A 23,565-nucleotide genomic window follows, 5' to 3' on the forward strand; every position below is an offset into this window, starting at 1 on the left:
GGATGGTGATCTTCGGTATCTTGTCCAGATGTACAAAGGATTGCGGCTAGGAAACCCCACCTTTGTCCGTGACACCAACCCAGCATTAGCGCACGTTGATCAACTTCGGGAGCTGCCGTTCCTTGACCATGATGAGACCATTGACGAACTCAAGCTCGAATTACCTGTGTACAAGACAGCCTGTGCCAACTTGCCTCCTGATGACATCGACGTGCTCAATTGGTGGCGTAGGCAGCAGCACTTGCCGCACTGGAAGTCGGCTGTTCAGAAGATCCCTCACATTACCCCACCATCTGCTAGTGTGGAGCGTGTCTTCTCCCTCCTGAAAGCCTTGACAACCACCCAGCAGGACAATGTCCTTGAGGATCAACTGGAGCTTGCTCTAATGTTGCAGTACAACAGAGGCTGACTTAGCCATGAAGTATAACTCATGCCATGTGTGCAGCTAACATTACCAGTGCGTGTTATTCAGCAGTCCAGTAGTTTCATTCCCCACTTCTGATGAGTCTGAGTCGATGCTACCTCAGCTGGAGATACAGTTTTAAATTACTGCACTACCCCGTTTTAACTCTCGTTTCCTCTGCTTCTTTGAGCAGAGTGTGCTTAGTAACTGTAACATTGACTGTTCCACCATGCTGAAGAGAATCAGTGAAACTCTTAAACCATTGTACATGTATTCTCTGATGTTTCTTCAATTTTCTTTGTGTGTGATGTTTCCACCGTGTGTTGCCCTGTGATACTGCCATATTCCGAGTGACTGCATAGGGAAGTCATTATTTCCCACCGCATGGATTGACATTTTTGTAGCACTATCGGCACTGCTAGCATTATAACTAATCGCTCCAAATAACTAGCAGTGCTAGTAGCACAATTTCCTCATAATAACTAGCATTATCCGCCGATGCCAAGTCATCACTTAACAGCCCCATTCGGCAAGGGTGCTGCTGCACTGGTGAGCCAGATTGCACACCTCCAATCGCTACGTGGGAGGGAGGCGTATTCTTTACTAATAGACCCATTGCGCAATGACGTAATTTGTACCATAAACACCCTTCACAGCCACCTGAGAGGGGGGGGGGGGGTCGTCTGGGGTGTTGAACACTGAACAGTGCACTCCTGATCCCAGCATACTCACAAGCATTACTCATGCATTCCATATTTGGCTGTGAAGGGTGTTTTTACGTCATTGCGCAATGGGTCCATTGCCCACCTCCGCTGCAGGGCAGGCTGGCTTTCGCCCTGCTGCGTTCGAGTGTCATGTGTCTGCGTGGGGCTCGCCGAGTTTGGCAGCCTCCAATGGATAGCTGTGCCTCCCTGGCTGTCGTGGAGGCTAAAGCGGGATTCACAGAAGCTTTTTTGCGATGCGACACGCGATGCGACGCGATTTGCGACGGACGCGTGCGACGCGAACTCGCGAAATACCATTCACAGAAGAAGTCAGCGATGCGACAAAGTCTTGCTGATTTGGTTACGTCACCATGATATTCGCGCGGTTTGGTACAAATTTATAAGCCCCTCTTGAACCTTTGTACAACTTTGCTGTAGAAAAGGTCAAAATCGTACGCCAAATCGCTTGTCGCATCGCATCGCATCGCAAAAGTTGAGCCAAGCTCAACTTCTGCGATGGCCTGCGATGGCCCAGTTGCGGCAGTTGCGTGGGGTGCGACATGGCTGCGATTTGGGGTTTTCCCGGTTTCGCGTCTGTCGCATCGCGTGTCGCATCGCAAAAAAAGCTTCTGTGAATCCCGCTTAAGGTGTCTCGTTGAGCCTTGGCCCGTTATTTTGCGGACTATGCTATGCTTCTCTTGCTCTCTGATCACGTGTGACGTCATCATTATCTGACTTGTTCATTTTTTACCAGGCGTCGCCCATCCCCTGATTTCATTGGGGCCAAACATTTTACGTTTTTCATTCACTATCAAGTATCATGCATTTGGTCTAGACGTAATAAAAGGACTCGTACTTTCAAAAAAGAAAAAGAAAAAGAACTATGGAAAGGCAACTTCCGCCTTTTTTTGTGTAATACATGTTTTTTTTGTACGCTCGTAGTCTACATGTACGTACGAGGTGATTTGGCTTTTTTAACATGGTTGTAAAATGACGTTTTTTCAGCCACTTCTAGGCAAGCTACGGCCAAATGAATTGTTGCAAGTGGAAGTGCTATCCTTCATGCCCATTGTCTCAAAAAATGGGAATGATTCCACTTTGGAAAGTGTCTTGAACCATGTCCTACTTTCATAGTATTCTCAGGATTCAAATAATTGGTGTGTCATTTTTTAACAAATTTGTAAAATGGCATCACAAACTAGGATATTCGGTCATTAATGATAGCTTGCATAGACCTCGGTCCTACCGGTAGGACCTACCGGTAGGACCATCATACACAGACATGCTGCATGGCCTCTGTTCTAAAATTGACCTAAAACTTGACCCTAGACTGTTGCTCAGGGGCTAATGAAGGAGTCCACAAATTTTAGACGTGATCGCACAAGGCATGCTACGAAATTTCATGGTAACAGCCCATGGTTACCATGGAAACAGAGTATGGAATTATGCATTCCGCTGCCTTGGCAAGCTAATAAAAACATTAGGACCTCACCAATATTGATGTGCCATGGTCAAAATTCACTTTGGACAGAGTTGCTAGTGCTCTGACAGGAGTATATGCGGCCATTTTGAAAATTGCTAACATTGCGCATACGCAATGCACTGGACATAGCCTTGCATTTTGCGCCACTACTTTGCCTGACAAAGACCTCATCTTAACAATTTTTTCAAGAAATTTCTCAACCAAAATAACTTTTGCAGCGCGATTTCTTCGGTCCTACCGGTAGGACCCGTGGTCCTACCGGTAGGACGGCATGTAAGCTATGTTCTGAAGTTTATAGATATCACTTCAAGGATTGCTAGTGGATGAAAAATTAATGTCAACTGCATTGTATGCTGCGAAAGCCGTGATTTTGTATTTGTAACTAGTGGCTGTGTCATACGGTAGAATTGGATAGGTAGCATCGCATTGCAGCCATGTTTTCGTTCTCTCAGAGTGTATTCCTTTACCTACTGTTCTTCATTATTGTCTTCAGTGATGGCAAGACAGCCTGACGTCGTCCAAAGGCCCTGCGGAAGCAATTCACTGCCCTCCTCGTCCATTCAGGGGCTTATTTTACACATTTTACACCGAATGGCAAAGCACCCACCACTAGTTATACCAACGTGGCAGGGAGAATTAAATTGTACGCACCAAATGTTCTGGTCAATGTTGATCTACGATAAACTGGCTCTCATTTGCCACCACCCATGTTTCGATACAGCCATCCGGAGCAGAGAAACAGCCAGAAGAAAAGCAAATTTTACACATTTGTTAAAAAATGCCAAATGTTAAAAAAAAGCCAAATCACTTCGTAGTGAAGCTGTTCACTTTCGAGAGCCTGAATTCAGAACACACTTCCTGTGAAGTGTGTCCTTTTTTCTGAGCAATCATCACCTCTTTGTTCTTTTCGTAATGTCCGGCTCATAATAATAATAATAATAGTTACAGTTCGCATGTCACTCATGGAAGGATCCATGGGCTTAACGCATCTGTCAACGAAATCCAGGCAGAAGAGCCGACAAAAGGCATCTCATTATTGTTAGAACGTATCGCAGTAAGAACAACTACGCAAGCGCAGCACATTTTTCCACAAGCATCAGCCATTCTTTCTTGTCTAGAGCCAGTTCAAAACAGTCAGAAATATCAATATTGGCGTGCTTTAGATCACTTTTAATATTGTCAATCCATCTGAGATGGGGTCGGCCACGTGGGCGCTTGATGTCCCGGGTATTAATTGCCATCTCCAGTGCTTGGTAGGACGCTGAGTTACGTCCTTCGCGAACAACATGGCCCAGCCAGAGCAGCCGACGTCTGCGACAGGTAGTGCTGACTGGGCCTTGTCGCGTTGAGGCGTACACCTTGGCATTCGACATGTGGTGAGGGTACACCACACCAAGCAGGTACCGCAATTTTCTGCGGTGCCATGCGTCCAGCCGATTACTGAGTTGCTGTGTCAGGGCCCACAGTCCGCAGTTATACAACAGGATAGGCAAAATGAGGGCAGAGAACATACAAAGTCTGGAGCTCAGTTTATGACGCTTCCACGAAATGGAGCCGAACGCTCTATTCGCAGCACCTATTCTTGCCTGAATATCCTCTGCGGACCCCAACAAAGAGCCAAGCAGCTTGACAGATCGCCAAGAGGAGTCGGCTTTAGTTACTGTAATATATTGTGTTTTCTGAATATTTAACATTAGGTTATCTTCTTTGAATTTTTCACTTGATTTCTCCACAATCTCCTCGACTTCTCGCCTCTCCGTGTCATGGATTGTTGTGTCGTCTGCATATTGGGTGGTTGGTGCTGGTAAAGATAAGTGCGATAGTATAGGATCAAGGTGGCGCATGGCTCCCTCAGCATACACATTGTACATGATGGGAGACAGCGGATCCCCCTGCACTACTCCGATATTTGTAGCAAACGCTTTGCCTAAATGAGAACTGAGTTTCACTCTCACCGTCGTGTCCGAGATCAGAGTGGCAACGACATCAGTGGCAGCTCCAGAGTCTGAAAATCGCGCCAACGCCTTCTCACGGACAATGGTATCAAATGCTCCGCTGAAGTCTAATAGTGCGGCAGAGTATTTCCAGTCACCGAGTAGTGCACGTTCGCACATGACACGCGTATAGAAAACTCCGTCAGCCGTGGAGCGTCCGGGTGTAAAGCCTGCCTGACTTTCACGTACATATGAGGTGGTAGATTGTTGTGAACGTATGGTGATGATGCGGGTCAGCACCTTGCGAACAACTGATATCCCCCCCGGCTCATGCTCACTACAATATATTCAGGGGCTGAGTTGATACATTTTACTACATGTAGGTAAGCGCCCCCCCCCCCCGGACATTTTTTCATTCCGTATGTCGCGTATAAAAGCAGGTGCCTGCGGCCGTATAACTATAAGCCAGGGTCCAAACCGTGTTTCTATTCAAGTTGTGCTTGTATTCAAAACATGCTTCTACGTTAGATTTGCCAGTCTACACTTTACAGCGTACAATAGTGTGACAAAATGTAATGTGCAAGTACATGATTGTGTTTCTATTCAAACCATGCGTCGGTGTCATGGCACGCTTTGGAAATCGGCTTCTATTAGGCTGTGTTTACATGAGAAATTTCAACCCGGGTCGAGTTCAGCCCGGGTTGAAAGTCTGTACGATAGACAAAAGAGGTGAGCGTTTACATGAAGACAGTTGACCCGGGTCAAATACTGATTTGCCGCCAAAAGTCGACTTCTACAGTCCTGTATGGTCATGTGAATCCGTTCGCGCGAAATTTGCATCTGCAGCGCCGTTCGAACCTGGCGCGAGATACGCACAGAAGTACGTTTGTACGATTTTCTTGACCCGGGTTGATTTCAACCCGGGTCAAGTGCAAAGCGTCATGTAAACGCGCCATTCATTTTGTGCACATGGCGGGTTGAAACCTGACCCGGGTTGAAACGCTTCATGTAAACACAGCCTAAGAGTCTTGCTTCTATACGCGACACTGCAGTAAACTGTAGATCAACAAACTTTCGCCGATCTCCAAAAAAACACTTTTCGCCGCCGCTAAACTTTCGCCGTGCGCGTGCAAGAGTCCAAAAAAAGTTATCGACGTTTCATGCACGAATGTAGTACAAAGGTCCGCGTACCGTAAATCAACAGATTTTCGCTGGCGGTTCAATTTCGCCGATTGGCATTGATTGAATTGACCGGCAAAATCAGCGAAATTGAATCGCCAGCGAAAATTTGTTGATTTTCAGTATGCGGACATGGCAGGGAGAAGGAAATTATTGTCCATGCCTCGAAGTCTCTGGCCTGTGTTCATTCACGATAAAACGGTGTTCATTTTCCGATGTTTCGATAAAGCCTGGAGATTAAGCATTTTCTGTTACACCCATACACGTAGCATGTGTGACTTGAACCAACCATCACATTGAATCACATCATCGGTTATGGAAGAAAAAGGTTTTTAGAGGCTGAATCAAGGTGGGCCACTCCCGCTGACCGTGTGTACTTACTGTATAAGCAGAAATATTCGTCTGGAATTTAACTTCATACAGTACAGAGTAAGCAGGTGGTTAAACAGCGTAAAGAATTTCATTTCGTCTTTTTCGTCCAAGGAACTTTTGGGCTAAATTAAGTACCGGACTAATGTCAATTTGTCCAGCTTTTCTATACACTATTATAATCCAGGGACAAAATTTTCAACCGGACGAAGTCCCTTTCTTAGGGCCTAGTCAGACTGCGGCAAAATCGAAATAATCCTAGGATTATAATCCGAATCTCCATAGTAAATTGCCGCCAGAGCGGCAAAAGCGAGAGTTGACACTCCAAAAAAAAAAGCGAGAACGGACCACGCTTTTCCGCTCCAAACAGGATTTGACGCTGATACGCCATTGACGCTGATAATCACTGATTTTTTCATCTCGATATCGAGTTGCTAATTGGCCACGGACAACAACAAAACTCATAAGGATGCCGGGTTGCAAGGATTGCACTGAAGGTGTTGGCGATCCCCAAGGTGAAAGAATTTGACGTCGTTCGTGGAGATTACCACTTGACGCTCGAAATGAAGTTTGAATTTTCATTCTCCCCACATGTCTAGTGTGATCGCGATTCAAATTCTGGACGCTGTTCTGTTTTCGTCAGGCAACCAAAATTTGCCGCAGTCTGACCAGGCTGCAGGCCCTGAGGGACTGGTCAGACTGCGGCAAAATCGAAATAATCCTAGGATTATAATCCGAACCTCCATAGTAAATTGCCGCCAGAGCGGCAAAAGCGAGAGTTGACACTCCAAAAAAAAAAGCGAGAACGCACCACGCTTTTCCGCTCCAAACAGGATTTGACGCTGATACGCCATTGACGCTGATAATCACTGATTTTTTCATCTCGATATCGAGTTGCTAATTGGCCACGGACAACAACAAAACTCATAAGGATGGTTGCAAGGATTGCACTGAAGGTGTTGGCGATCCCCAAGGTGAAAGAATTTGACGTCGTTCGTGGAGATTACCACTTGAAGCTCGAAATGAAGTTTGAATTTTCATTCTCCCCACATGTGTAGTGTGATCGCGATTCAAATTCTGGACGCTGTTCTGTTTTCGTCAGGCAACCAAAATTTGCCGCAGTCTGACCAGGCCCTGAGGGACTGGTCAGACTGCGGCAAAATCGAAATAATCCTAGCATTATAATCCGAATCTCCATAGTAACTTGCCGCCAGAGCGGCAAAAGCGAGAGTTGACGCTAAAAAAAAGCAAAAACGGACCACGCTTTTCCGCTCCAAACAGGATTTGACGCTGATAGGCCATTGACGCTGATAATCACTGATTTTTTCATCTCGATATCGAGGAGCTAATTGGCCACGGACAACAACAAAACTCATAAGGATGGTTGCAAGGATTGCACTGAAGGTGTTAGCGATCCCCAAGGTGAAGGAATTTGACGTCGTTCGTGGAGATTACCACTTGACGCTCGAAATGAAGTTTGAATTTTCACTCTCCCCACATGTGTAGTGTGATCGCGATTCAAATTCTGGACGCTGTTCTTTTTTCGTCAGGCAACCAAAATTTGCCGCAGTCTGACCAGGCCTTTAGGAGTTGGACGAAATTATTGACCGACGAAATTTTCTGCCTCTACGAGCTCGTACAGTATGCCGGCAATTCTCCTTATAGAACCCCCATTGCACCGAGCTCATGAGCATGAAGCGCACGCGAGCACCAAAATAGACGTGTTATACAGTACGGGTTATCTTGTGTATTCAAGGATTTTTGAAAGAAAATGGGCAGATGCACATTAAAGACAGTCAAAGACTGCTTCAAGCACGGGATAACAGTGTAGGCGTTTGACAAGAAAAAAGAAATGGTGGGGCAGATAGTATCCATGAAGTTAGCATTGAAAACTACTTGGTGCCTGCAAGGATAGATAAACACACAAAGACACACACACACGAGCGGACACACACACGAGCAGAAACACACACGAGCAGACACACACACGAGTAGACACACATACACACACACGAGCGGATACACGCGCACAAGCGAACACACGCACACAGAGAGTGTGGAGAATGTTTAGTTGTGGGCATGCAAATGTCCTACTTCCTCCGCGTCATCGAAATTGTCGCAGTTTGACTAGTGACTTGTCACTGACAACTCCATAAGCTAAACCATGCAAAACCTATTACACAGTATGATAGTCTGAAGGCTAGAGTAACGCTCTAGGACAGTTGGACGGAGAGTTTTCACGCAGAGATGAAGGCCTCGTCGTTGCTGATGTCAATGGACGCAACAATATCGTTCCGAAATATTTCAAGGAAGGGTGTAAGTTGGTCGCGCCTCATCTCAAACGCTTTGAGTTTCTCCACAGGACAAGAGCTGCTATGCTTCTGCTAGCTCTGGATGATTTCTACTTCACCACCAACGAAGTAAGAATACACGATCGTTGCGAGGTCGGTTGATTACCGTCGGCGGAATCACCTCGATCTTGAAATGAACTTTTTTTAGCCGTGGCATGCCCATTTATTTTAGCTGTGTGGTCACAGCTCATGCAGGTAAGTGTGCTATCACGTCCAGTGCGCCCTCTTTTTCAGCATAACTGGTACGGCATCTGCGCGTGCATCACTAGCGCTACGTGTAGAGTCGACACGGCTCTTGCAGGTACAATCATGTACTGAGTGTCTCAGCCAGAGCGACAAATTGTATCGCTGTTGCATGCATTTAGTTTGCTGACCCCTCGAGTCTTGGTTAGAGTGCTGTTGACCAACACAACTCTGCAGGTACGCATCGGCAGGGCAGTATCAGAGTCCCTTGAAACTACAATTGGCACCCCGCAGGGTGATTCTCTCTCCCCGGTGTTGTTTGTTATATACTTAGAGGCAGCACTGAGAGATCTGAGGAGCACCCAGGTGGCACGAAACAGACCGCCAATGGATCAAAGCATCAACATTCCATTTGAGCTTGTCTACGCAGATGACACTGATTTCATAAGCCTTAGTCGTCAATGGCTCACAGAGCTCGAACCGGTCATAGACCACACTCTCGGGCAGTGGGCCCTGAGAGTCAACAACACCAAAACTGAGTGGACAGAGCTGGGTCGATCTGTAGACAGAATTGACGAGCGCTGGAGGACATCCCGAAAGCTGGGCTCACTCCTGGGCGACATTGAGGATGTGACACGTCGCAGGCAATTGGCCGAGGCTGCCTTCCGATCCATGTGGTCTCTTTGGAAGCGCCGAGGACTGATCCGAGAGCCTCTGCGTATGAGGTTGTACTGCGCCTTTATCATGCCGATACTTCTCTATAATTCAGGCACCTGGGGCCTGACGGTTGCTAGCGAACGCTCCCTGGACGCTTTCCATAGAAGGCAACTCAGGTCACTTCTCGGCATCACATGGCCACAAAAGATTAGTAATTTGGCGTTGTATGCCCGATGTGGAGTGGAGCCGGTGTCGGACTTGATCCGAAATTCACGCTGGAGTTTATTCGGACATGTGCTTCGCCTGGGTAAGGACACGCCAGCACGATTGAGCATGGAGCAATACTTTCAGGCACCCGAGGGGAGGTACCGTGGGAGGCCGAGGGTGACACTACCAATAAAGCTCCACACCGATCTGTCCCAGTCGAACAATGGGCACCTGCGGAGTGTTGAGGACTTGCGCCGTCTGGAGCGGATTGCTGTGGACCGTCCAGCATGGAACGCGCTGGTGAAGAGTGTTTGTGCACACCCTCGTCACAAGTAGAAACAGCCATGGCACCCTTATAAACTCATAACAACCATTCTATAATAATATTACTATTTGAATCTTTTAATAATTATCTGGCAACTCAACCTCATACGTATAATTATCTGGCCACCCATTGACCATGATGCTACATGAGGAGACAATATTGATGACATTTTTCCAATGAGACCAATTTTATGACGCTCCATGTTACTGAAGGACTAACTTCGATCATTGGTTTTGTAGAGCCCCATTCTCTAGGAGCTGTCTACATCTGCTTTGTTTCAATGTCCAGCATAAGCGAACGTGTGGATCAAGCATAACTGCTTGGTTGACGCTGCCGCGGGAATGCGTATAATAATAATAATACCCCTCGATATTTCTCCAAGCGCTGCCACTTGTTCCACGGAGTCCTTCTCACCCCAGCTAAGGTAAAACAGTGAAAAGGCTTTGAGTGAATGGCCATAAGCACAAGAAATGTGCAGGCTGCAACGCCTGACTGATCTCAGCGAGGCGAAATTGCCATCGCAGCAACATCAGCGAAGAAATTGTGTCTACAGTCCATTTCAAAACTAAAGACGCGTACCTAGGCTAAATCCGTTATGCCAGCATCTATACCACATAAAATCTGTGATCACTTTGTGCATACAATTTTCCAAATTGGGCCTCTGTTATCCAATCGTTTAGAAACTATATGAGAGTAATCGTGGAGCGGACCTGAGCAATATTCCGAAAACTATTCTCAAAAAGTTCCAGCCAAATTTCAAATATTTCAAAACCCCTGCGCATCTTTAGTTTTGAAATGGACTGTAGTTGAAAAAATTCAGCTTCCAATAACAGAAAGTAGAACTTTGCCGTCACCCTATACTGATGACTATCGCCAAGAGTACATAAACCAGAGTGTGCAACTCGGGATGGTTCCTGTGGGAGCGTAATTCGTGCAGTACGTCATTTCTGACGGCCACAGGTTTGATGAAAAGTTGCGTAACCAGTCATGGTGGTGCAGGTCACTGAGTTCGTTCCGATTTCGGTTTTTTGATACAGATAGCCTGGTGAATTTACTTGCCAGTGGTTGTACACAGTCACACAAACACACCGAAATCCTGAAACAGGACGTCTGAAATCAAGCAAACTTGGCTGATTTCCGGGCCTAAGAACCACGAAAATTTGAGCTGTACGCAAGTCGCGGCTTGGCTGACCCCATCAGGGTGACGTAGTGCACGAACTGCGCTGTTTCAGATCTGATATGCACAGCTCCACACTCTGGTTTATGTACTCTTGCTATCGCCTATGTCCGATTCCTTGCCTCTGGTACGAGTGCTGGTGAGTAAATACCCCGTTTATATCAAAAGTCAAACTGCGACAATTTCGATGATGCGGAGGAAGTAAATGTTCGGTAACGCCTGGAGTAGTAATTTGGACCAAAATGAGAACCCGACCAGATCACACTCCCAGAAAAGCAAATCTGCAATAGTGTCATAAAGTCCCACGAGAGCCTTGATTTTATCGCCAGCAAGAGTACATCAAGGATAGACTGCATAACGTGAAATGTGCGTACAAGGTTTGTGTCGTATGATCTACCTAGAAGACACCACCTCCGCAATGCAACCACGAAAGGACGAGATGGTGGGGCGCTCTTGCCGTACTTTACTGTGTGTATAGGAGAGCCCATTAATTGCCACTGACAATAAAACGCTACCCCAAATCCCAGGTCTGGTATTCACAGAAAATAGCTCAAACTGAAAATGTCAGGTTTTTCTACTAAACAGGAGGCTGAAGCCCCACCCAGCTACTGCCTGGATTAATGATGCCAGGTAAGGCATACCCCCCCCCCCCCCCCCCCCCGCCACACACACACACTCCAGTCTATTGGCCTGTGCATGGGATTTGCATTTGCGGCGGTAGAAAAATGAAAAACCCTGCACCCGCCTTTCCGGACCTGAGCTCAGACTATAACATTAGTCACCAGGTCAAGTTAATACAAAGTGTATGCGAGCACAGCATGTACGTGTACATGTATGCGAGCACAGACCTAGTCACCAGTGCTAGTCCCTGTTGACTTTCAGTGCCCACAACCCCTGCAGGAAAGAGGATGGGAGAAAACACATCGGTACACACCGGTACTAGTACCTACCGCGGGTGACCTTGACGTGAACGGTCTGCTGTGCGCTGCGATAGCAATCAACGACCTGGTAGATGTCGGCTGGCGAGTTGCACCGCTGAGTGGTCCCTACGGAACACGTGTACGCCCCCGAATCGGCTGCCGTCACGTGCTGGAGGTGGATGTTAGTGAACGTGTTGCCCACCACTACATTCTGATCGCCAATCAGCCGGCCGCCGGGTCCAGTCCAAGACAGGCTGACGTTATTCTTGTGACTGGGCGTGTCCTCGACGTGGCACGACAGGAACACAGAACCGCCTGCAGTCACAGTCTGGTTGGCGGATACGTGAACCGTTGGCAGATCTGACCGCAAGAGAACAGAAATCACAACAAAACAATGCAGGAAAAGCTTCCCCCGCTTTTATAACTGCCTCAACCTTATGGAAATTCATGATGCTAAATTATAACAGGTCTTCCAATAACCATGAAGTTGGTTGTTGCAACGTCGTGTGCTCCGGATGGCAGTCATGAGTCAGTCATGTGTGAAGTTCGGCAAGAATCGCGTGGTCCTCGTTGGAACAACCAACTTCATGACTAATACCGCCAATAATTCAACTCATTTCACAATATTACAACGTTTCGGCAAATTGCCGTTATCGGGTTCGTAATGATGTGCAAGCTCTCAAACCAGCATTGATAAAGGCCAACTTCCCTGTCAGTAAGAGTTGGGTGTGAAAAAAAGCAGCGCGATAAGAATTCAGCTACATGTGCCTTAAAGTCAACTGCTAACGCCCACCGCATGTTTGCAAGATCTGCTGGCCTATGTGCACGGACCCCATGCACTTTCACCCCTGCTGTACGAAAGTGCATCTCACACCGTAGCGCGAGGAGTGGTTTGCTACGGTAAACTATGTCCATTTTCCGGGTTTCAAAATGTTTTTGGGCACCAGTTACAAGCTAGCTCCTAGTGATGTTATGATGTTGGTTGTTTTATTTCGCAAATCCAAACGGCATTTACTTTGGAATAACAAGGTAGCGAAGAACAGGCTACTGCAGGAACCACTTCTGACGGTGTTTCAAGCCATCATTTCCCAATCACGCAACGCGCAAAGGCAAGGTTTTTTCTGCCACTTCAGAGTTCTCAACAAAATAGCAGCGACTTTGTAGGTGTAGCTTCTGTGACATCCCCCCCTGTTCGACTTGCAACTGCAATACTGCGACGCTGAATGACGCTTCGTCAGAACAATCACCATTCCATTCTGAAAGCGCGACATCGTGGCACTGCAGAAATTTCATGATTTGGAAACCAGATGGATTCTACGGTATTACTTAATGGAGAATGAACTAACAACAAAGACGGCTCATTCATCGTATGAAAGGAAATCTCGAACAAAGTTTTTTCTTTCTTTGCAACAAGATAATGACAATCACTTGTGAAGAGCCTCTTGGTAAAGCGGGATTCACAGAAGCTTTTTTTGCAATGCGACACGTGATCTGCGATGGATGCGTGCGATGCGAACTCACGAAATACCATTCACAGAAGAAGTCAGCTTTGCGACAAAGTCTTGCTGATTTGGGTACGTCACCATGATATTCGCGCGGTTTGATACAACTTTACAAATTTATAGGCAACTCTTGAACCTTTGTACAACTTTGCAGTAGAAAAGGTCAAAATCGTACGCCAAATCGCTTGTCGCATCGCATCGCAAAAGTTGAGCCAAGCTCAACTTCTGCGATGGCCCAGTTGTGTGGGGTGCGACATGGCTGCGATTTGGGGTTTCGCGTCTGTCGCATCGCGTGTCGCATCGCAAAAAAGCTTCTGTGAATCCCGCTTAAGACATAGGCAGTTTGTAGGCATTTTAGTCGTTCTCGTATGCATTCGACTTTCATGCCAGTTTTCTACAACCATATTGACCATGAAAAGACAAAAGTAGTATGAACCCGCTGGGGTGGGCGTTTGCACCGAACTTTACGGCAATACAATTGATTCCAGGTTTTATAACTTCCTGAAATTGTACCGAGAACGCATTATAGACGTAAGGGGCCGTCCAAGGTTACCAATAATATTTTCAAAACGAAATGTTTTCGTTTGGGGGTGGGTGGGTTTGATGGAGTTCGTTTTGAAAATAATAATTGAATGTAGATGGAGAATGTCCAGTTACTTCTGGGTGTCGAAAATTGACATCAATATTTTATAGGAATTCGTTTTACCTGCAGAAAAGATGGGTGGGTGGGGGCTGAAAAATACTAAAACTTTCGTTTTGTAACAACAATCGATAACCCCGGACGCCCCCTAAAGCAATTCTCTCTCTCTGAGGAACTTGGGTGGACCACCCCTCGCCAATGGCACTGTACATTTCAAATGAGCTATTTGAAACCTGTACGGTAGGCGAGGAAATTAAAAGTACTTCCTCCGCGTCATCGAAATTGTCGCAGTTTGACCAGTGATATAAAAATGGGGCATTGTCTCAACAGAAGCGGTGCTACAGGTAAGGAATGAGACAGGATGATAGTCTCATGTCTAGAGTGACGGGTCAATTTTATTTTTTGTCGATCGGAGGTGATCGCTTGGAGCTAGAGGCCGTGTCCTCCCTGACATACCTGAAATTGTAGGCGGGCGAGGTGTGACAAGTCGAGTGGAACCGCCTGAACACAGCTATCGTATAAATAGTCGTTTGCTCAATCGTCTTCATCTTTGTTTTTGCTGGATCAGGAGTGAGAATGAGTTCGCCAAAGAAGCCTAAGCGCTTGGAGCGCGTTGCAAGAAATTTGAGAGGTGAACGAACTCCATCCAAGAGCGACAAACCGAAAACGCCTCGCTTGAAAGGCGCAGATGTGAAAACGCCAGATCGCTGGCGAATCATTTCGACTTATCTGGAGATTTCGAAGGGCGCTGATAAACTGCCATATGGAGGGATGGGGAAGTTGAAGAAGCGGTTCCCTCACCTTCAACTTACCAGCCGAACGGTCCTACGGATAGTCCAAAAGTACAAAGACCAAGTCGCTGACGAATCACTGGCAGGGAACGTGAGGATGACACGACGCAGAGCCAGTCTTTGCGGTGGGCAAAATATGAAGTTGACTGTTGAGCTGGCAGCAAAGCTCGTTGCTATCAATGACTCCAACTGGGGAAAGTATTCCTGCAAGAAGCTCGCAGGAGAGCTTGCCTCCGCGGGATATCCATGTTCACCTGCATCTGTGAGACGATGGTGTAAAGTTCTTGGTGCAGTTCGACGCAGGCGGTACATCAAACCGAAGCTCTCCACTCGCCATCGTCTGAATCGTCTCTCGTGGGTTCTGGACAGGTATACCAAGCGGTCGAGGAAATTCGTGGACTGTTTAGACATCGTCCATGGGGACGAAAAATGGTTTTATCTAATGAAGGACGGAGCTGTGTGCAGAGTATTTCCTCAGTTCACTGTGAACGAATCGACTGGCGAAGTGGAGCGTACCGTACAAATGCCCGCAGACGGCTCTGTGTACCATAAATCACGTATGCCTAAAGTCATGTTTCTAGCTGCGACAGCTCGCCCGCGACCAGAGTATGGATTCGATGGCAAGATCGGGATCTGGCCCTTCACCCTGGAGCGCAAGGCGAAGCGCAGCGATGCACGTACAGGCACAGTGGCTGGTGAAACTGAGAGAGTGTCACCGTGAATGCGGAGGAGTATCGCAAAGTGATGCTAAAAAAAGACGGCGTGCTGGACGCGATGCGAAGTAAGATGTGGTGGTACAAGCGCGGATCGGGCAAGCCTGAGGCTGGTGATACACTGTACTACCAGCATGATGGAGCGCGCCCGCACACGGCGAAAGTCAACGAAGGTCATTGGGCTCATCACGGGAAGAAAGGCGGATTCAAAATCGAAGTTGTTACGCAGCCTGCGCAATCACCCGACCTCAATTGTAACGATCTCGCCTTCTTCGCCAGCCTCCAGACGGACACCGAGTTGGTGGTGAAGAAGAACGTGAAGGACCTCGTCGAAGCTGTGAAGAGCGCATGGGAAGAGTATCCAGCGGAGCGCATGGATTCAGTTTGGCGTCTTTTGTGGGCTTCCTTCAAGGGTATCCTTTCTGACGATGGTGGGAATAATTATTCCCATCACACAGGCAGCCGTACTGCTCATGCTAAGTCATCCAGAGCAGGTGACAAGCATGACAGGTCCTTTCCTTTGGAGAAATTCAAAGCATGCGAGACCACGCGCGACCAACTTGCAGCCACCTTGGACTCTGTACAGAACGAAATTGTTTCGTCGACTGATATCAGCGAGGACGACGCCTCCAGCTCGGCGTGATGCGCACCATCCGACGGAACATTGTCTTAGAACGTAACTGTAGACTTCAGACTATCACCCTGTGTAATAAATTACTGATTCTGTAGCTTCTGTCGTGAGTAATATCAAGTTTCAATTCGCTAGCCAAACTGCGACAATTTCGATGACGCGGAGGAAGTAATCCTTTTTAATCTCTAGTAATACCCAGTATAGTAAAACCAAGAGAACATAACCCCCCCCCCCCCCCCCCCAGGGTATGCAACGTCTGATCCAGAACACATTCTTGGGGGGGGGGGGTATGTACTCTTGGTAAAACCTGTCAAGGCGACCACCTGTCCCAGAAGACCATTGCAACCAGGACCACGGGATGATATTACCAGTCAAATGACCCTGGATAAGGAGACCACCTGGCAATGGAGATCACGTTTTGAATGTCCCTTCAGTGGTCGTCTTGGACAGCTGTTTCACTCTATTCAAAACGTCAATAGATGATATGCCAAATAACGTGCAACTAGACTTGAGAGGGCATCGCACACAAGTTCCATACAAATTATACTACAATGTGTACATGGCAGGCCCTGAGCTCTGCAGGAATGCAAGTCACAGGTAAGGCGAGACCAAAATAAAACCGAGATTCCCGGGCAGGACCCATGTGAAATTGGTGCGGGCGGGCGAATTTTATTTTTTATTTTTTCCCATGTATGTACATGACTATATGTGTGCACACCATGTTGAACTTTTTTTCCAGCATTTTCCGGTAATGTTTATTCAATTTTTTGCAGACAACAGGTAGGTACGCGGTTAACCCGTTCAATTTTTCTATATTTCGGCCAACGATGGCCCTGATCTGTACATCAGGGAGTCGTACAAGCTCGGGTGTGTGTGACTTCACGGCACAGATCTACTCACACGATCAGTACTGTACATTAGGCCTTGGCGGATAATGCTCGAAAAGGTGGCAGATTCTGCTTTTTTGCACCCAAATTGGCAGAACCATACAAACCTTATGGCGGGCAATTCCTCGAATTCTGCTCCATTTCTTTATCCACATACCAAACATGCATGAAACTTACCAGAAAAAGTACCGAATTCTGCCAATTTTTCTGCCGGCATTATCCGCCAAGCCCTACTGTACATGCATGAACTGTTCAAAAATAAATAAAAAATTGGACTTGGCTCGATTTTGGTGCGGGAGGGCCCGGGAATCTCTATTTTTTTTGGTCTCGCCTAACCGTACAACTTTGAACTTTGTATGCAACTACTCTGCAATGCCATCTCAAGTCTAGTTGCACGTTATTTGGCATATCATCTATTTTGTTTACTGCATAGAGAAGCACTGCGAGATGCACGTACACACTGTCTAGCCAACAGCGTACAGTGTGCCTATGGCCAGATTCTGGTCAACATCTGACAGAGAAGGATCATGGAGGAAAAGTGTCCCCAACTACCACAATTGTCTTTCGTTTACTCTCGTTATAAAGCAATGTACGAGCCCATACAGTTGAGAACTACATGAGGAAACCAGACACTATAAGTGTTCACACAGTCCAACTCGCTTTACATACCTACGACAGAGATGTTAATGTACTGGTGGGTGAATGCCTGGTCCAAATACGGGCCCCGGTAGTAATTGGCGCGACAGCGATAGTTGCCCGCGTCACTGTGGGCTAGAAGACCGGCGGAGCTTAATCCAAACGGCAGCGAGGTAACATAATGACCTTGGGCTGTTTTGATGACCTTGCTATCTTTGTACCACTCCAGAGATTCGGCATGGCTTTCTGTGAGAACGCACGTCTTGTTGAAATGGATCGAGGCCAGAGGGATACCGGCCACAAATGTGAGGCGGACGCCGCCTCTAGAGATGTGCACCTTTGGCCAAGGGATACCTAAACCGGAGCAGATGAAAAGCAGGGACGCAGGTCAACACGGGGCAACAAGTACACATTGGATAATCTTGCAAACCAATGTGAATTAGTGCACATACCACTGTGCAGCCATTATTCTAACGAGGCGCATTAATGTACAAGCAGAAATATTTGTCTGGAATTTAATTTCGTCTTTTTCGTCCATAGAGCTTTTGGACTAAATTAAATGCCGGACGAATGTCAATTTGTCCAGCTTTCCAATACACTCTTATGATCCATGGACGAAATTTACAACTGGACGAACTCCCTTTCTTTGTAGTTGGCCGAAATTATTGACCGACGAAATTTCCTGCCTATACAGTATAACCATTTCCTAAAACTGACTGGTTTACGTGCATCAAATGTAACGATTCTTACTAAATAGGACAGTATATGTATCGATTTCTGTAAAACGATTTCTCCTCAATAACTCGTTAGAATTAGAACTTATGTGTAGCACTGAGTAGTCCACCAGCTCTCTATAATTGGGCGCTTTCGATTCCACGCATTACAGTCAATTCTAGAATTAGTTTTTTATTGTTGATGCACAGTTCGATTACACGAAAAGTTACAAATTCCGTCATTAGAATTGATTTTATCCAATTCCGTCAATTCTGAAGAGAGGGCGGAATTTCTCTAAGTCTGGCGCCAGAATTGCACAGTTGCCGGTCTGGTCTTGCATGATTCAAGTCAAGGAAAAGCCTCCCTGGCCGGTGTGACGCGAAAGCAGGGCTACAACTCCATGTAGTTGCTACTTTTGTCTTCCCGAAAAGCTAATTGCCGCTGTTGAGTTTACGCTGGGAGCTGATTATTAGACCAAATCATTTTGGGTGGTCCTTTCGCCCACGAGTTCAGCTTTATCGAAGCCCAATAGTGCTGCCGATATCGAGCTTTCGCCGGGATAGACCGGTACACGAAGCTGGGTCGACGCGTGCGCGCGCGAAGGTGTACGTGATATATTTTTACGACCAATTTTGTTTGTGATATGCCATGAATAAAATGCGTTGTGAATTCCAGTAGTTCATTTACATGGCCGGAATTCGTACATTTTGGTCAGTCGAGAATTACAAAACCCAGTTCCAGAATTGTGTAGACTGTGATCGAAAGCGCCCATTATGTGTTCACTCCTCCATATGTCACCACCTGTTTACTTCGTGCCTATATGGCCGCATTGCGACTTTCTCTATAGAACCAGAATGGCACAGTTACCGGTCTGGTCTTGCATGATTCAAGTCAAGGAAGAGCCTCCCTGGTCGGTGTGACGCAAAAGCAGGGCTACAACTCCATGTAGTTGCTACTTTTGTCTTCCTGAAAAGCTAATTGCCGCTGTTGAGTTTACGCTGGGAGCTGATTATTAGACCAGATCATTTTGGGTGTTCCTTTCGCACACGCGTTCAGCTTTATCGAAGCCCAATAGTGCTGCCAACATGGAGCCTTCGCCGGGATGGACCGGTACACGAAGCTGGGTCGACGCGCATGCGCGTGCGAGGGTGTACGTGATATATTTTTTACGACCAATTTTGTTTGTGATATGCCATGAATAAAATGCGGTGTGAATTCCAGTAGTTCATTTACATGGCCGGAATTCGTACATTTTGGTCATTCGAGAATTACAAAACCCAGCCAGTTCCAGAATTGTGTAGACTGTGATCGAAAGCGCCCATTATGTGTTCACTCCTCGTTATGTCACCACCTGTTTACTTTGTGCCTATATGGCTGCATTGTGACTTTCTCTATAGAACTCCTGCTCACTCTCTATATAACTTTCTCTATAATATATCTTCACTCAGGTTGAGACTTTCTCTGTGTGAAACTCAGATAGCCAACTTCTCCATACAAAACCAGAGTCACACGGGGGAATTCTTGGCTTTGGTGATAGACACCATCTCCAGCACTACATCAACAAGACAAAGCAATATCATGGGCAGATTCCGGAGCAAAGTATGCTAGCAGCCATAATGCCGTCATTGATTCCTACTACACAGCACTCTATGCTTTGAAATACATGTGGCGTGCAACGAGCTGTCTACACGGTAAAAGAGGGTGATCATAGCTTCCAGATCGCCCTCTGTTTCCTCATCACTGCTCCTGTTTTCTTCCCGTCGGTCCACACTTATAGAATATCATGGCTTCTACTCTACCTGCTGTGTCAGAATGTATGAATTGGGATGTGGGCGTCGAAGTTAGCCTGCGAGGATGGAGAGGTACACCTTCCTAAAATCATGATCTAGGGTTTGAACCTCGACGATTATGGTGATGTGCAAGATGATTGCCTCGTGGTTCAACTAATGGATGGCCGGTGGAGGATGTATATCTGAGTGGGGAAAGCCAAGCGGCACCTGTCAGAGACTTGGCGAGGTGCAATGAGGGCGATGTCAACCCCAAATGTTCGGCACCGAAGTTACCGAAAGTGAAACATCAAAAAATTCTGCTTTTACAGTAGGAGGAGGCGAGGGGGGGGGGGGGAGGAAATGACCAGGTTGGGTGAACAGAACATTTTGGGTTACAGAGGGTCGTTTCCTAATCTGATGAGATGTGTCAGTAGTTATACTGAGTTATATGAGTATCGAACGGACAAACAGTACGGAAACATGAAAGTGCACCAAACACCGATCAAACTACAATGCGTACGTACCTTCACCATGGGCAGGAGCTGAGGCAAACACTAGCAGTGCAGCAAGGACTGGTGCGAACAATCCTGTTGGCATCCCCATTCTGAATTTCTAGAAGAAGGTTTCTAGATGCAGACCACAGTTCACAAAAGAGCAAAGAAACTCGGTATGAATTTAAATCCCAAAAGGCACCTAGAGTGGCTAGATTTGTGAGAAAACTGCACATTTGGGGTGTCATCGATTGGCGAATCTGGGGCACGATCGATTGGGCAAATCCCGAGCAGGTGGGCTCTGAATGAGCATGATCGTTTGGCCGGATCCGGCTGAATCTTGGAGTGCACTTGCTCGGGATTCGCCCAATCGACCATGCCGTAAGTACACGTACATGGCAAACACGCTAAACAAATTCCAAAGATAAAAGAGTGTTCTGCTGCGGATGGATCCGCGCACGACTGCAGACGGGCCTACCCTCATTAGTAGACCAACGTATTGGGGACAACTTGCCAGTTCTGATTTCTTACTTTTACGATGAGGTGCAGCACCAGTAATGGGGTATCCAGACGACAGGCACTTGCACGTTTTACAGGGAGTGACATCCGAGAAAAGTGACTGTGTGGATTCACGCAGCTGCACTCGACTACAGGCACGTTTGCATTTTTAAATGCTTCACCGACCAGTAGCCATGGGTATTTCAATTGTCAAAACACGCATACAATAGTTATCATGCTCTGAAGAGCCGCGTTAGTAAATCAAGTCTTGCTTCGGGCTTTTTGGTGTAAATGTACTCGTGCACGCCACGATTATCGTGAAAGTGGGCGGCTAGCTCGCTTGCATTTTTCAGCCACTTTCAGTCACTTTTCTCGTTCACAGGTAAAATACCATAGCAACTTTCTGGTGCACGAGGATTTGCCTGTCGTGTGAATACCCCATAAAGGTCTTTCAGAACCGCTCACAGACCGGTTTTTATTACCGTGTTTTTCTTTTTTTTAAATATTTTACTGCCAGAAGTCGTCTTCATATAAGCAGGCAGATATGCCTGTTTGTTGTGCGACTTTAAACCATTGAACGCTGATGACGTCTATAGACGTCATTGAAAATGCCCCACATGCGCGGATGACGTCTATAGACGTCATGGTACATATAGTGATTTCTGGCACTGTCTGGTGTGTAAAAGCAATGTTAGTCAGTTGGATCATGATCCTGTCAGTTTGCTGGTCAAATCACGCCTGGAATACAGTTCACTGCTCCGTGCCACCAGAGGTCATGATGCCTGCAATCTGCCCCTTCCCAACATCCGCAGTACTTCGGGATCTCACAGACCAGTTTTTGCTGCTGCTAAGTTGTGGAATCTTTTGCCCTCGTCCTTAATAAAGTTATGCCCTACCACATGCCGATTCAAGCGTTTATTGAAAGTTTACTTTCATGGCTAATGCTAGGATGTTCCCTATCCCGAGAGTTCTCCATACTCACTGTTTTCTTTACTCCACCTATCCAGGTTATCTTAGATTTTATCCGTTTGGGGATGATTTTCCTTGGATTTGCAATGCATTCATAAAACAAATACAGAATAGATGTACTTCGAAATCTCAAAGCCTAGCATTCCCCTCTAGTTGGCCTGACCTAGCACATCTCAACTCTCACGTCCATTGAAAGTCTACTTTCATGACCAATGTTGATGATCTAAGGAGAGATTCCTAGACTCACCGTTTTCTTCACTCCCCATAATCCAGGATAACTAATCTTGTTCTTAATCTTTTCTCCTTTTCCATCGTCATCATAACATTGGGCATGATTGCCCGTTTGACTTGCGATGTAAAATAAAAGCAATACATACATACAATACATATGTACGGTGATCACCTCTTATGCCAATCTAATGGACGATTCAGACTACGGCCAACTGTGACCACGGTTCTACGACTCAGATGGATTTGATCAGGGAGTGTGCATAAAATTTTGATTCACGGCTGCATCACCATGGAAATTCAAGTGTACACGTGATTTTGGCCGTAGTCTGAATCGCCTATAACCCGCCGGGTAGAAACAGTTCCGAGCCAATCGTCGAACTTGTCTCGTAATACAAAAGTAACTGTTAGTTAGCACAGCTCGTGTCATCTGTCACCCTAAAACTATACAATGCCTACCAAATAGTACGAAGTGAATGCACAACTTACAATAAAGAGGAGTTGCTGTGAGCGTCTGATCGCCGAATCCACTGGTATTTTGTGGCAGCGTGCCAGCCGATAAACAACACTAGTGCAGGAGAAATCCAAAGACAACCGTAACTCTCGCAGCGTTTGCTTTCTCTGACAATTTGGAGACTCTTGATCTAACACAACTAAGGCACTAAAGCCTACTGCTTGCTCTTTTTGTTTGTAAAAGTGACTGCTGATCCGGGTGCGGCGATGTCCTTTTTCAAGGCAGAAGAGAAAGCGCCAAAGTTGGAGATGCAACAGTTGCAGCAGGTGCACTCGCTAACTGTGTGAAAGTGCAACGACGACGTATTTTTTACAACTTCCTGATCCGTGCACGCGTGGTGCATGATGGGCTTGCATATATGCGCATAATTATTATGCTCTCGATACAACGAAATTTGAAAGAAAAAGAAAACATGCGCGTATGCTAGATGCTGGGCTTGCAAGAAAACTTTGCACGTGTACGTGTACTACTACTGTACGATGGAAATATTTGGATTGCGCCGGCGGGTGTTTGCAACCGCGCGCGCAAGAGGCAAGATCACCAGGTCACCAGGTCACTGGGTTCATGAACTAACTAGGCGATTCACACGACAGGCAAATCCACGTTTGTCAAGTGCCCGCAGGAAGTGAAACGTGAGGCCGCAGTTCACACGGCCGCGGGTGGCGGCCAGAGCTCCCGCGAGTATCCGGT

At 46.7% G+C, this 23,565-nt stretch overlaps 1 protein-coding gene across 1 annotated transcript; it reads right to left on the bottom strand.

Moving 5' to 3' along the window:
- Positions 1–7,888: 7,888 nt before the first annotated feature.
- LOC135828897 (uncharacterized) lies at positions 7,889–23,143 on the bottom strand. The gene is made up of 5 exons (XM_065341330.1): positions 22,851–23,143; positions 20,700–20,801; positions 17,726–18,046; positions 11,923–12,252; positions 7,889–7,975 (listed from the first exon to the last, which is right to left on the bottom strand). The coding sequence occupies exons 2-5, from the start codon at positions 20,776–20,778 to the stop codon at positions 7,965–7,967; spliced, it is 741 nt and encodes a 246-aa protein (XP_065197402.1). The 5' UTR covers positions 20,779–20,801; positions 22,851–23,143; the 3' UTR covers positions 7,889–7,964.
- Positions 23,144–23,565: the final 422 nt, after the last annotated feature.

The sequence above is a fragment of the Sycon ciliatum genome, chromosome 12, assembly GCF_964019385.1.
Source record: "Sycon ciliatum chromosome 12, ocSycCili1.1, whole genome shotgun sequence".
Taxonomy (NCBI): domain Eukaryota; kingdom Metazoa; phylum Porifera; class Calcarea; order Leucosolenida; family Sycettidae; genus Sycon; species Sycon ciliatum.